The 14,867-nt window shown below is 52.5% G+C and overlaps 1 protein-coding gene across 2 annotated transcripts in view; it reads left to right on the forward strand.

Annotated features, from left to right (window-relative positions):
- The window catches only part of AGAP1 (ArfGAP with GTPase domain, ankyrin repeat and PH domain 1), a 417,400-nt gene that overhangs the window by 202,918 nt on the left and 199,615 nt on the right, over positions 1 to 14,867 (forward strand). For both annotated transcript variants that reach the window (XM_015561885.1, XM_006760461.2), the window contains exons 9-10: positions 338 to 493; positions 6,954 to 7,046. In XM_015561885.1, the coding sequence (XP_015417371.1) occupies positions 338 to 493; positions 6,954 to 7,046 (249 nt within the window). The remainder of the gene's footprint in view (positions 1 to 337; positions 494 to 6,953; positions 7,047 to 14,867) is intronic.

Below are 14,867 nucleotides of genomic sequence, written 5' to 3' on the forward strand. Positions count from 1 at the left end.
AATCACAGGCCCCACGGAGTCCAACCAGCACCTTCCTTTTCAGCGGGAAGAGAAAGTGACTACATTTCACTTTCAAATTTTTAAAACTTAAGTGGTAGAGGCTTGTTTTTCTTAAGTCACTTCTTAGAAGAAGGACTCCGTGAAAGGGCGGGTGTGTTCCGGAAGGAAACCTCCTGTACCTGATGCCCACACCGGCTGCACAGCGAGGGGCTCCCAGCCTGGCGCGGGCGTCTCTCCAGGGTGATGCGCTGACGTGTTCCTTATGACCCCGCACGGGAGGTGGCATTCGGTTCCTGGAGTGTGTCCTTAACCAAACGTTGGTTTTGAATCATTGCAGACAAGTAACGGAGGCGGGAGTTTGAGCGACTATTCCTCTTCCGTCCCATCGACCCCCAGCACCAGCCAGAAGGAGCTGCGGATCGACGTCCCTCCCACTGCCAACACCCCGACGCCCGTCCGGAAGCAGTCCAAGCGCCGGTCCAACCTTTTCACCGTGAGTGTGACTTCAGAGATTTCCCACTAGTAGAGATTGCCCACCAGATGGTTCAATGAAATTTGTGGAATCCAAACTAAAGTAATGAGACTAGTGAAGTAGGCTAGTAAAGTAATTACTAGTAAAGTAATTGATTTCCATGGAAGTCTGAGAAAATTATGGGATGCAAAGATTTAGATAGTGAGCAAAATGGGAATTTTTTGGTGTGCAGGTAGTTCTGATCCATGTGTCAAAAATGAAGGGTGAGGACCCTGGCTGGTGTGGCTCAGTTGGTTGGAGCGTCATCCCGGACACGGTTACAGGTTCAATCCCCAGTCAGGGCGTGAGGTCTGCCCGCCCCCCCTCTCTTTCTCTTTTTTCTCTCCCTCCTTCCCATCCTTCCTCTCTCCCCTCCCTTTCCATCTCTCTAAAATCAGTAAGAATATTTTAAAAAAAGAAAAGAGTGAGGGGTTTGTACAAAGATTATCTATGATCCTGTGACTCTCTTGGTCTCTAGCTAGAGACTGGTCACATTGGGATAAGAGTGATGGTAAAACTGCCCAAATCCCCAGAGGTGTGTGCCTGGCCTTTCCGGTGAGAGAGAAAAGCCACACCAGCCCACCGACCCCTCGGCCTGGGGTGCCCGAGGACTCGCCTCTCCTGGGTTGGAGGCTGGTGGCCACGAGGCTGTCCGCCTGGGCCTTTCTTCAGGTCCTTGTGGAGCCTTTAAAAACGGTAGCTCAGTTCTGGCGCTGAGGCCTCGGAAGGCGGACTCTGCTTGTGTAGCTTTCAGAAGCTCCCGGGTGGTCCCTCACTGCAGAATTGCTGCCTGCCTGTCCCTCCACACGCCCAGCGACAGCACCCATCAGTCAGGGCTCTGAGGGACGGTTCCTCCGGGACTGGGTCCGTGCATGCGTTTCATGTGCTTACCCACTATGCTTCCCAGCCGGTGGCTTTGCTCACGGGGACATTTGGAAATTCCTGGGGAAATTTTGAGTTGCCACCACGTAGGGGCTGGGACAGGGTTCCGCGCTGCAGGCAGCTGCTCATGGGCGTGGTGGCGACAGGATGCGGCCGAACGCCCTCCGCTGCGCAGGCGCCCACAGCCAAGGGGCCGGCTCTGGTGCCCACGGGGCCCTGTTTAACAGTTGGACCTCCTTTGCTTGGTCACTGGTGATTAGATGCAGAGAAGCTCAATGTGCAGTCTTCCTGGTCTCGAAATCAAGGAGGACTCCCCTGGGGTGGCCGGGGCCTGTCGTCTGACCTGCGGGCCTGTGTGGAGGGGCATTGATGTGTGACCCCCCCCCCCCCCCATCTGGGCAGTGCTTTTCCCACTGGACAGTGGTTACCGCCACAGTCCGTTGCTGGCAGCTCACACCTTTTCTTTGCTGTGCCCTGTGCCACGTGAGTTCTGACAGACGCTGCTGTGGGAGGGACAGAGAGGACCCGACAGAGCGGGCTCGGATGCCAGCCTCCACTGCCAGCAGCAGTTTGACCTTGGGCAGGTTACTTAACCTCTCTGAGCTGGAAACAGCAGTAGTTGAGTGTGGCCGGTCTCCTGGGAAGATGCAGTCTTCGGGCATTGTTTTCACTTTTTTCTCATGCCACTGACATCATGAAGTGACTTCTGAGAGTGGAAAGCAGAGGTGGTTGTGGGACAGGTGAGGAGAGGGGTGGCTAGGTGTCTGCGAAAAACAGGTGACTGACAAGTGTCACTGTGAGTGCGTGAGGAAGCTGTTTCACCGTGAACCTCAGACGCACCGCGAGTGACGGGGGGCCGGGCCGCCCTCCCGGCTCTGTCCTGTACCCGCAGCACTTGCGGACACCACGTCAGGGACTCGGGGCTGAGAAGGAGCCGCCTTACAGAACAGATTGTGCCTCGCTCTTGGCTCGGTGGACTTGAGGAACCTCACCTGCTGAAGATGCGGAGAGGGTGGACTTTGGGCGTGGACCAGAGCGCCTTCTGCACTTCTGCCCTCCTGTGAGGCAGGGCTGGAGGAGAGACCGTCCTCCAGCTCAGGAGAGTGTGGCTTTGGTTTCTGTTCTCAGAAAGATGAGGAGTCAGGCAGTACCTTTGAAAACCAGGCTGTGGAAGGAGAGCTCCAGCAGCCCCGTCCCCACAGGTTAAGGGTGGCCCTGGAATGTCCCAAACGTAGTATCCCGGACCCTGCCCACGGAGAAGGACCAAAGAGAAAACCTGGAGGCAGGAAGGTAATAGTAACTCAGTGAATGAAAAGTTAATAATAGTACCTCAGTAAATGAATGTTTCCTTTCCCTGTGCTGTTGGCAGAGCCTGCTGGAGCCTGGGGTCTGCAGAGTCTGCCCACATTCGAGAGAAAGTGGTTTAGAGAGAAGGCGGGGGGGTGGGGGCGGGGAGCTCGGGGAGAGTCCATGGACATGCTGCACACGTGTGGGCCCTGCACACAGGCACCCTGGACGGGCCCGGTGCCCCAGGTGCCAGAGCCAATAAAAACTCCTGCTTACCTTGCCTGGAAGTCTCCCTTCATTAGGTCCCAGGGAAAGTCTCATAATGCAAAGGTCTGGCCCTGGAGCTGTGCTTTGTCATCGCTGCTCCCTTCCTCGCTAAATGCTGGAAAGCAGTTTGCTTGTGACCCTCAGACACAGAACCCAGCCGCACGGAGCGGTTCGCAGGCACAGGAGCCGAGGGTCAGAGAGGAGCTGCGGTGGCTTTGCCTCATGGCATTTAAGGAAACAGCTGGAATCCTGGGTTTGACGTTGGACAGAGCGATGGCGATGGTGGTGATGGTGACAGAGATGTGTTCGTATTTTTAAGTTGAAGATCTTAGAAATATTAACTCCACTAGATGTCAGTGTCACCCAAGGAATGAAAAGGAGGCATAATATTTTGAAATTGCCGCAGTGAAGCAGCTAAACTCATTGTTACCAGTTTACAGCTGTTCATAAACATGTGGAATCTCAGAGACTCTTCTTCCCTGGTAATTGTTGGTAATTATTGGCCTCAATTGCCCGCCCCTGCCCCCCCCCCAAAATGTGTTTATATGACAGTGTGTAGTAGAACGGAGGTGCCACATGCTGAACACTTGTAGTAAAAATCCGTGCAGGCTGGGATTGCCGTTCCCAGGCGGAGGGGCACTGTCCACCTTTATTAGAGCGCTGGAAGGAGGCCGAGGGAACCAAGTGGTGCAAACATCATTCCACAGACACCCGAGCTTACAAACTTGACAGCGCGGACCTGTAATGCGTGATGTCGCGCTGGGCTAGATGTTTCTGTTTGCATAAATGCACAATTTTACACGAAAATAAATCACATGCACTTTTTTACAAAAGAGCAGAAACTAAACATCTCTGCTGTGGCAGGAGACTGTGTTTTACTTGTGGGAGGAATTGAACTTTACTAATCAAAAGCTAAATTATATATTATTTTGCTTAATTTTTTTTTAAATTATTGTTTTGAGAAAAGAACAGTTAAAAGGCTATAGCTGTTCAATTCCTGGTTCTGTATTAGGGGTTCTTCGTACAATTAGGGTAGCTTAGTGGCCCTGATTTGTGTGTGGGTAAGATGCTTTATTTGCAAGTATGTTCAGGCATATAGGAACGGAAAGCACACAGACACACGCACCGTGCTGTGCGCTCCTCCCGGGCAAGCTGCTGCTTCAGGAAGTGAACAAGTCGCAGGGGAAAGTCACAGCCCTCCCCTCGCCCCCCATTGTGTCCCCTGCCTCCCTGTCCGGGGAGCAGCCCGCCTGACCTGGGTGTTTACTGTCTGTGCGCTCGCTGTCATCTTACTGCACTGTGTCTGTAATTGTACATGGAATTGCTTTGCCTCTCTTCGAGCTTTGGAAAACGGTGTGACTTGCATGGTATTTTTAAAAGCTTCCTGTATCATGCCAACACCGTTACACAGAGCCCCGCATGCCCCGTGACCAAAGATTGTGAGTACACGCTGCCCGGCTCACAGAAACTCACCGTAAAAATAAGGCAGCAAAGCTGGTCGTGTAAGAAGGATGGTGTGGATGGTCACCGCAGAGTCCCACTCGTTGGGCTCGAGCGGGAGGAGGTTTCTGTTGGGCATGAGGGCTCTGCCTCGAAGCTCCTGTCCCTGTGGCAGGCGGTTGATGGGGTTTTCGCATCCTGGCTTCTTCCATCCCACGGGAGGAAGTTGATCATTTCTGTAGAGAGGGAGGTGATAATGAGCTCACCGCCACCTCTCTTCCCGCTGTGTTCCGTGTCTGCCCAGGCTAAGCAGTCACTCTGGGCATGTTGCCGGCCTTCCGTGGTGGGTGCATAAACTCTTGTTAGGTTTCTAGTTGTGCATGTCAAGCAGATGCACTGCAGTCGCTCCCAGCACAGGCGGTGGGGACCAGCGCTGCCGTGTAGCTGACGATTTCACGGAGCTATTTCAGCGGGAACGCAGCTGTGCTCCTGGGGCTGTCATCTCCGAGTTGGCGGCAAAGCTGGGGAGCGTCCTGGGGATGTGTGTGTGGCAGTGTTTCTGTCCAGCGGGTCTGTGTTAGTTTAGTGGTCGGACTGTGCTCAGCGTGCTGTAGCAAACGTAATCGTGGGCTGAGATTCAGCAGACCCTCTGCCTGACCGCTTGCCACCGCTCTCTCCTGGAAATGTTAGTTTTAGGGCTCGCACCAAAATGTTAGTTGTTGGGGAATTTAATTTCCGCGTGTATGGGCTGTGCTTCACTCTCATGCATCCTGGAGAGTGTGATCAAACACGGAAGGAGTTTATCTCCTCAGTCCCGCCTCCCCTGGAACCTGAGCGTCCTGCTCCCAGCGACTGGGGCAGATGTGCTGCCTCGAGGGAGACGTTAATGTTTTCATGTTTGTTTTGTTAATCATTCTGGTTAATAGTGAGTAATGAAGATGGATTTCCAAATTTATAAACTTCCAAAAGTACCTTTAATGATCTCTGTTGATTTAAATTTTTAAAAAATTATCCCTGTGAGTATTGAGTCTTATTTTATAACAGGAAACCTCGAGTTCCAGCTTTCCCGTGAATTGAGATTTGGGAAGAAGAGAATTTAGGATTATTGCATAGCTCTTACCACACATTATTAATTAGAGAAAAGCCCCTAACCCCTAGCTAAAATTCATGGCAAGGAATTGATAAATGGCTCCATTTCCCTTCTTGCGCACAGGGATAAGCCTTCAGTTTTAGGTTCTCCTGCAACTTTCTATGTGTTGCTTGTTTCATTTCCTGTTCTGTCTTCGGGCTTCGACCATCCCAGGTAAACCAGTGCGCAGTGCCTGGCACGTAGGTAGGCGTTCCCTGAGCGGTCTCCGGGAAGCACGCTTTTTCATGAGCACCTGTGCCCGTGGAAGCCCCACCTCTGAGCTTACATCAGGGAACCTTCTCCTTACATCCCATGGCGGCACCCCTAACGCAGAATCAGTGCCCACCCCTCACCCCTTTGAAAGTGGGTGTCATTCCCTTACCACGGCAGCACCGGTCACCACCGAGCCTGCTCATTTCATACATCATCTCAGATTTGAAAAGCACACGAAAATGTTTCTCCATTTTCAATATTGCGTGAGTAATGTTCCCATTGAAAAGTAATGGAGTGAAGTTGTCACTTGTCAGCACAGTTATTAAGGAGGACGAGTCTCAGATCTTTCTCTCATAATGAAATAAATCTGTCAGGAAGCCATTGCGCTCCGACTTCCCCGTGCGGCTGAGAGCTGGAGACGTAGCTGGGGTGGTCCCCAACATCCCCAGGTCCCAGCCACTTCAGGTGTGGCTCCCGGATGGGGCACCGCCACCCTCCCACTGGTTGCCAGCTCCTGTGCTGTTTACACAGCGTCAGCAACACGGCGGGGAAACTGTCCCAGGAGCTCGGCAAACCAAGCTGCTCATTTCCCCCCAAATGCTGACATCTTGTCAGAAAAGATATTCCAACTTTTTCTTCCCACTTGTTATTTTTTTTGGGTGGGGGGGCGGGTAGTATACACGAGTTTGACTTTGAATTTGCTGTTTCCTCATCATGCCGAGGCAATAAAAGCATTAACGACACCTCGATACGAATCGAGCGTGTACCATCACATTGCACAGCTGAGCCGTTAATAGAATTTTTTTAATGCTTCCGACGTTAATTAAATGTGTGCATTTATGTCGCAGGGTTCCCCAACAAGCAGCCAGGAGCCCTTGTCTCCCCGCCTAGATTAGCGGCAGCTTCGGAATGTGTTTTCCTGTTGGGCGTTACTTTTCTGTATGGTCCATTGGTTTCTAGTAATTGAATTTTGAACTCTTTAAAAAAGAATTAAAAGATAATTTTGCAGGGGAAAAGTTTAGAAAATTCTCCGTGAGAGGACGCACCCGTGGAGACGAAAGAATCCACAGCCTGCTTCTGTGGTGCGCGTGCGGATGTCTGTATCCATACCCCCTCCCTGGCCTCCAAATACATGTTTGCAGAAAGTGCGCAAACCAGGACAAACCTGGCGCCATCTGTGAGCCGCAGCCCCGGCCAAATGCTAACTTTATTTTCGTTTTGCAGTCTCGGAAAGGGAGTGACCCGGACAAAGAGAAGAAAGGCCTGGAGAGTCGCGCGGACAGCATCGGGAGCGGCCGAGCCATCCCAATTAAACAGGTACGCCGCTGCCCTCCTTCCCTCCCTGCCGCTGCGACACACCGCTGTCCCTCCTGGCCCGTGACGCCGGCGCGCGCGCGAGGTTTGTTTGATGTGCTCTGTTGATGAATGTGGAAGTCACTCACTTGACATCAATTAGAAGAGGTTCCTGTGTGTATTAAAATGGGATCATTAGAATAAGAAGAGGGAAAATGTGACAACAGACCTAATGAAGTGCGGTCTGCCCGCCTGCATATGGAGCGCGTCCCGGGCTGCGCTGGCTTCAAAGGCCGCCTTTGTAGCTGGGCTTTGATTGGGCCGCCGGCCGCCGGCCGACGGGGGTAAATCAGATCTCCGCACAAGAGCCCCTTGTGAGCCCGGGAATAGCCCGACGTGGCCCTAATTTGCTCTTGCAGACGGACATCTGAACACCGTTTCAGGCTAGTTTGTAACAACGAGGCAATTAGTTGTGATAATCATAGCCGGTGTGTCAGCTGTGCGCTCTTGTTTGTAATTTGCTAATGAAGGAATTGTAACTTTGATTAGGTTCGGTTTCATTTAGACCTTATTATATAAAGGAACATTTACAGCTGTAATGGGGGGCCTTAATTAAACTTCCTCATTACACAGGAGGACTGAATGCGAGCATTTGTTTTGGCCCAGGTTGCTAGCCTGGATAGGTTTTCATTAGCCCAGAAACCAGACACCAAATTGCTTTATGTTGCAAGTACAACGGACCTTCACATGACATCTTTTGCTGCTATATTTCCAAGGAAGATGGAGAGTTTAACTCGGCACTGTGGCTTCTGGAAATGCCGTCTTTTAGTTGGTTAAAGAAGACCAGTTGGTTTTTAGTGCATTCTGCCTGAACGAGGGAAAATCCGTGGGCAGGATTCCGGCTCTGCCTCTCATGGACTTTGCTGTGACCGCGATGACCCTCTGGGTGGCCGTTCTCCGCCATCCCCCTCTGCCCGCACCTTGGTGGCTCTCCACAGCTATAGGAACCTGTGTTGGCACTGGCCGCCCTTAAAGGGCCCGAGCCTTTTGGGAATGTAGCCCTAGCTGCTATGAGCGAGGAGCAGGTTAGATGGGGGGAGGGGGGTTAGCACCATGTTGTGGGGGGGAGCAGAGCAGGGCGGTTGCAGGGTTTCTCACAAGACACGTTCAGAGCCTGGGCGACAACGGTGTGGACTGGCACAGGGCCCCATTGCTGGTGGGTGTGTTCCCTCTCACGGTTCCCTCCCTGGGGCGGTCCACGCACACTCATTCTTTCTCTGTGTGCTCATTTATAAACCCAGCTCTCTGCATGACGTAATGGTAATGTGTGATTTTATGCTGTTGATACTGTTTTAAAATTATAAAAAGCATTTGCTCTCTTACTCTCATTTAGTAATTGGTCTGGGGACATTAGAACTTAATACTAGACTGTTCCCTTCATTCACGTCTGCTGCCGACGAGGGCGGCTGCTCAGGCCAGCAGGTCCTGGGTCCCTGGGTCACTCAGTGGGGACCTGCTCCTCCTCGGAGGCTCGGTGTCCAGTCTGTGTGAGGAAGGACGTCGACCCGCAAATGTAAACTGAGCCAGTCCTTGGAAGCCTTTTAATTGCGAATGTTCAAAACAACCTTGTGGACGTCTAAATCAGGGCTGCATTCCCGGTGAGTCGTGCACAGGGCTCCTTGTTCCTTGCACACCCCCGCTCCCCACCCCCCAGTGCTGTGTCCACGGGCAAGCCCGTCCTGGAAACCACATCTGGTAGGACGTCCAGCCGCAGGGGCCGCATCTGTGACATGGGGCGCTGGGCCAGATCCAAGGCCCTTGAAACACTGGCATGTGGAGATTCCAGAGAGAATGTTTGAATTCAGCAAGTCTGGATCTTCGCATCCTCATGCTGGACACCTGCCGGTGCCTCTCTGTGGGCCCCCCAGGTGGTGTGGGTATGTGGACGGTTGTGCAGATTGATCTCACATGCTTGTGTGTCTGTGTTTATAAACGCCGAGATCATTAGCGAAAGTCTGATTTCCTACCCCCCCTCCCTGCCCTCTCCCCGACCAAGGGATGACTTCAACTAGCGGAAAGGAAGGGAGAGGTGAGAGGAAGGAGCCAAAGGGGCGTTGCCGACACCAGCGTGTTCCAGACAGCTGACAGACCTGTTTGTTGAATAAAGGACAATTAAATTAGTGTTTATTATTATCCTACTAGAGGCCCAGTGCACGAAATTCACTGGAGGGGGGTTCCTCAGCCCAGCCTGTGCCCTCTCTCAGTACAGAACCCCTTGAGGGATGTCCGCTTGCCGGCTTAGGCCTGATTCCACCCCCCCCCCCCCACCGCAGTCCTGGACCCCTCGCTCCTTACCACCTGCCTGCAGCAGAGGAGGAAAAGCTCCCGCCACAGCTGCTGCACTCGCCAGTCCTGAGCCCACCTTCTGGCTGAGCGGCACTCCCCCTGTGGGAGCGTACTGACCACCAGGGGGCAGCTCCTGCATTGAGCATCTGCCCCCTGGTGTTCAGTGCGTGTCATAGTGACCGGTCGTTCTGCCTGTCCTTCCGCTGGTTGGTCGATTTGCATATTAGGGTGTTATTATATAGGATGAAGCACTTTGCATACAGCATCCCATTGAATTCCAAACATGGCCATTCTGGGGTGGCTGTGTTTTCATTATTTTACATTAAGCTCAGGGAGGGTAAGATGGGGCCAGGATGGGGTCCGACTCTTCTACCCTCTCCACTGCCTCACAAGGAGCCTTCAGAAAGCAACCTGGTGTGTAACATGTGTGACCCTGACCTCGGACAGAATACCTGTGCTTGTGTAGAAGAAACTTCTCAGACTGCACCTGCAGGGCCAAGTTTCTCCAGGGACAGTGCAGGGGCGCTCGTGGCTCTCGGGGGTACAGGGGGGCGGCCTTTCCCCCACTGGGAAGCTGCTGCCACAGGCGTGCCCTGTCCTTCTCACCAGCAGCACGTGCTTTGTCTCCACGCTCAGCCCTCGCTCCAGTCCTGCCGTGCGTGCTGCCCCCCCCACCCCCAGTTGGGAACCTCTGCGACCTCCATGGGGCTGGTCATGGTGCTGGCTGGGGCAGGCCAGTGTCTGTGATCGCGGCCGTCTTTGTGCTCCTCCCCACGGGGACCTTGTACCGATGGGTTGGGACACAGAGGAGGCCGTCTTGAGCACGCTCCCACCTGACTCATCCTACAGACGGTCTGTGTTCCTGTGAATTACATCACTCACGCCTCACAGCCTGTTCACTGTGAGGACGGAGGCTCTTCTCCAGGTGGGCGCCAGCAGGGTCACGGCAGGCAGCGATCTCCTCTCTCCCTTGTTCCCAGGGAAGGGCTGCTCATCAAGAATATGACTTATTTTCTACAAAATAACTTCATTTCCTGAGGACCTGGGCCCACCTCCCCCTTTTTTGTCCTTCCTGAGGCCTTAGAGGAGATTTGGTTCAGAGAGTGTCTTCTTTCTTTCCTAATAAGATAAGTCTACTGGAATAAAAATTAAAAAGCAAAGCAAGAAAAAGAGAAAGCCAGAGGCCCGCTCGGCGGCGAGTGGCCTGTCACGTATGAATTTTTCATTGCTGTGGAGAGTTGTACATACATAATCACTTGATTGCAGTGGGAGTTGGGGAGCTCCTATGGTGTCATTTGCATAAATCTTGTTAAGTCAATGGCAGTTAATGAAGTACAAATGAGCCCGGAGAAGGTGACATGCAAATCATGGGTGGCAGATGGGAGGTCTGTTTGGGGGCCGGCAGCTGTGTGCTCTCCTTTCTTCCCTTCCCTTTCGCGTTTTTTAATCTCTATATTACAGGACAGATCCACAGCCCGGGCCCTGGCCTCACCCCTACCCCGCAGACTCCCGGCCAGAGCCAGGCCCCGTGACACTCACTCCCTCCGAAAAGCAGACCCAGCGGCCTCGCCTCCCCTCACCCTAACATACGCTCCAATATTTGCATTTCTAAAATCTTGATCAGTGTGTCTTGTCATGCTTACACAATTGAAAAAATAATACATATTTCAGATTTGGCGGGGACAAATAAAACACCACTGAATCTTTTGAGGGCAGGATGTTGTCTCATGAGATTGGAGTGAAAATGAGTAAAAAATGCTCTTTGTTTTTTTAATATATTTTTATTGATTTCAGACAGGAAGGAGAGGGAGAGAGAGAAATATCAATGATGAGAGGGAATCATTGATCAGCTGCCTCCTGTATGTATGCCCACAACCCGGGCATGTGCCCTGACCTGGAATCAAACCGTGACCTCCTGGTTCATAGGTCGACGCTCAGTCACTGAGCCACTGGCCGGGCTGTTTGCTTTATTTTATGTCTGTTATTTTGTTTCTGTTTGGGAACCTGTTCTTCTTCCATAAGACAGGCCATGGTGGTGCTGCCCAGGGTGGGTGTGGAGCGGGGGCACGGGAAGGGCCTGGGGCCGCCCTGTGAAGGAGGCTGCAGCGAAGACCCACCCGAGTGCGGCCCTCTCAGAAGCCCCACAGGCCTGATCAGCACGGCTAGTGCGTCCCCTGCCCGGCAGTTTGTTTTTTAAAGACTTAAGTGCTAACGGGACTCACAGAGAACTTTTAGAGATTTATGGACAAAACACTACCAGCTTACTGCTTTTGGAAGTTTTAAAATTTATTTCATGCATTGGTTGATAATTCAAGAGAAGCGTGTCTGCATTGCCATGGACAAAATTCAGGTAAAGAGGTGTATGTGGCGAGACTTGAGCTGTGATGTCAACCGGGATGGTCACTTGGGTCACCCGCTCTGTTGGTTCTGGCTTTGCCGAGTCAAGCCAGGGTGCACTTCCTGGGACCTTGGGCCTCGCAGTTCTGTGGGGGCCTGGTGAGCATCTCGTTTTCATGATGCCCCATGATACAACACAGGCGCCCACCGGCTCCCCAGGGTTTGTCAGAGTCTTAATTTTGACCTTGAACTCGGATGTTGTGGCCACCTCCCGAAGACGGTCCATGAGAGCAAAGGTTTCTCACAGCCGCCTGCATCCCTGGGAAAGCCCTTCCCAGGCCCGGGAGGACCAGCAGCGGTGGGGCTCCCCGAAGCACTCGCCCCCGTCCTGTGAACGTCCTGTGACCTGTTTTGAAGTTGTGCACAGTTTTGATTCTCAGTTGAGCAGAAAGAAGCAATTGCCAGTTCAGTGAAAGGAACCTCTGGAGTTAATCCCCTCGGCCGGCCTGCCGCAGGCCGCTGACCTGCGCTGTCTGGAACCTGGGCTCAACGCGAGGGCTGGATTGTGTGGTGTCGGCAGAATAAAAGCCACCTAATGACACTCACTCGAACGTCTCCGGAAAGAGTAGCTCAGTGTCACGGGCTTTCATGGAGGAAACAAACTCGAATACCCAGCCGGAACTTGGAGAGAGACGGGGAGGAAAGACGGGGTGGCCGCACTCTTCGTCTGGGGAACACGGGGGAGTTAATACTGCAGGTGCCGTGCCTTCTGCTCCACATCTGTGGAGGGACCGTGACGAGGGCTCCTGTGTGCTGAGCCTGACCACAGAGGAACCAAGGTGAGCAGAAGGCGCCCTGGGAATAGGCTGTCCACCCGTGTGGTAACGGCTCTGCCTGGGCACCGGGGCCATTTAGAGCCCCAGCAGCAGGTGATTGACACATGGCCCCCGGCGCCCTGAGAGCTCATTTACCTCCCTTGGGTGAGCAACCCCCTGCGAGCATTGCGGCCAGCCTGGTGCAGGCAGACACTAAGCCAATTATGATTATTAACTTAATGGGTCAGGTGGGTGCCTCACATGCCCTTAATTCAATTCCTCAAACATCCTACTGTGGTTGGCAAAACAGTGGAGGCTATCCAGAGGCTTCCATGGGAATGTACAGTCGTCGTCTGTGAAGGAGGAGGGCACAGCCTCCCCATTCTCTGACCCAGTTGGCAATGTCGGTGTATGGCCCTATGGTCTCTACAAAACACAGACATGACATGAACCAACATACAGAATCCATCCTATAAATATACACCTGAAAAATTATTTAAAATATTACCTCCCTTGGTCCCGAGGTCTGCCGGAGAGAAATACAAAGTAACGTATGCTGAAGTGTTTGATACGATATAAACTGCCAATAGTGTTATTGCCAAGAGTGGAAGTTCACTTCAAAATACAATGTGTCCTCTATGTATCCATAATCCAGAAGCAGCAATATCTAAGTGATGCATTTCAGCAAAATGTTTATTTTCTTTAAAAGTTCAATGATGATGATGATACCCAATTCCTTATGAGCTCAGAAATAATAAACTCACAAATAGAGGATCGTTTCTCAAAGCTAGCGTTGGCATGTATCGCCAGAATTTATTGGTGTCTTGTGGAGTCAATAAGATGTTAGATTTGGGCGTTATTTCCCATCAGACTCAGTCAGCTTGTAACAGCCATACCCCCACCTTGTACCTTGTGCAGACATGCCTGGTACTCTGCCAGGGCCTGGGGACAGAGGAGAGAAGATGAGCAGTGAAGACCCCAACCCCCGGCCTCCAGTGCTGGTGGGAAGGGTTGCATGGAGGGGTGTTGAAGAGCCCTAGGAGTCCCAGGAGCTCAGCAGTGGTGGGGTCTAAGCCAAGATCTGTGGCTGCCTGTTTGGAGAACTCCCTGGAGGGTGGTGATCTCCCACATCAGCTGACGTGTTCCCACACAGCGGTGTGCGGATGGGAGACCTGTGGCAGCTCGGGGCTCTAGGCTCCCCAGGAGAGGATGCCTGCACGCAGTGCCCCGAGGGCTGGCCAGAGTGGCCTTTTCCTTTCGCAGCGACTGTCGCCTGTGTTGTTCCTAAATCTGAGAGTTTCTTCACTCATCTCTCTGTCCCTGCAGGGTTCATGATGATGAGTAGTTATAATCTGTCGGAGTGTTCGTGGTAAGCCTATGTTTATGTAGAACCTACAGAGAGCCAGAAACTGCCGGACTCCATGCTGTCATCCCCCTGAGCCAGGACGTAGTAGGTACGATGGTCCCCATTTCACAGATGAGAAAAGTCAGGCTCAGGGAGACGATGTCAGGTGCCCAGAATCACAGTGTGTGGGTCTGCTAGGGCTGCCACCGCAAACACCACAGACTGGGCGGCGTGCACAGAAGTGAACGTTTCATGGTTCTGGAGGCTGGACGTCCAGGGTTGGTCCCGGCGGGGCCCCTGTTCCCAGCTTATAGACTGGGCCTTCTTCCTGTGTCCTCTGTGTGTGGACACTCCTGGCGTCTCTTTCTCTTCTTACAAGGCCACCAGTCACTGGATTAGGGTCCCACCCAAATGACCTTATTTAACCTTGATCACCTCCAGGGTCCTCTCTCTAAATGAAGTCACACTGGGGTTAGGGCTTCAACACAGGGACTTGGCTGGGGGCACAAATCAGCCTGTAACACAGTTGGCGACTAGTGAGCTGGGGCAGGAACTCGGGTCTGTGACCCCGAGAGCGGTCTGTGCCTCTCCAAGCAGATGTTCTTCTGCCTGAGGCCTCCAGGTTGTGCAGGGGAAGGCCCTGAATTCCTGTCACCATGTTGGAGAATCAAAAGAACCTGCATCATGAGGTTGGTGTATTCAATAGGAAACACACAAGAGTCAAAACATTCTGATTTGAGGCTTTCGACTCAAATCCTTTTAAGTTGCACTGACCTGTTACTTGGTGTAAGACTGTTGCTGGCACCCTTCCCGCTAGAACAGGGGTGGGGAACCTTTCCTCTGCCAAGGGCCATTTGGATATTTATATCATTCCAGGGCCATACAAAATTATCAACCCGAAAGTCACGTTGCTATGAATAAAGCTCCTTGGTTTATTGAATTTCAGGTCCCACCGTCAGTTTTCTTGGCAGGGCCAGACCAGATGATACAGCCAATGGGCCG

Source organism: Myotis davidii, unplaced genomic scaffold (assembly GCF_000327345.1).
Source record: "Myotis davidii unplaced genomic scaffold, ASM32734v1 scaffold370, whole genome shotgun sequence".
NCBI classification, from domain to species: Eukaryota; Metazoa; Chordata; class Mammalia; order Chiroptera; family Vespertilionidae; genus Myotis; species Myotis davidii.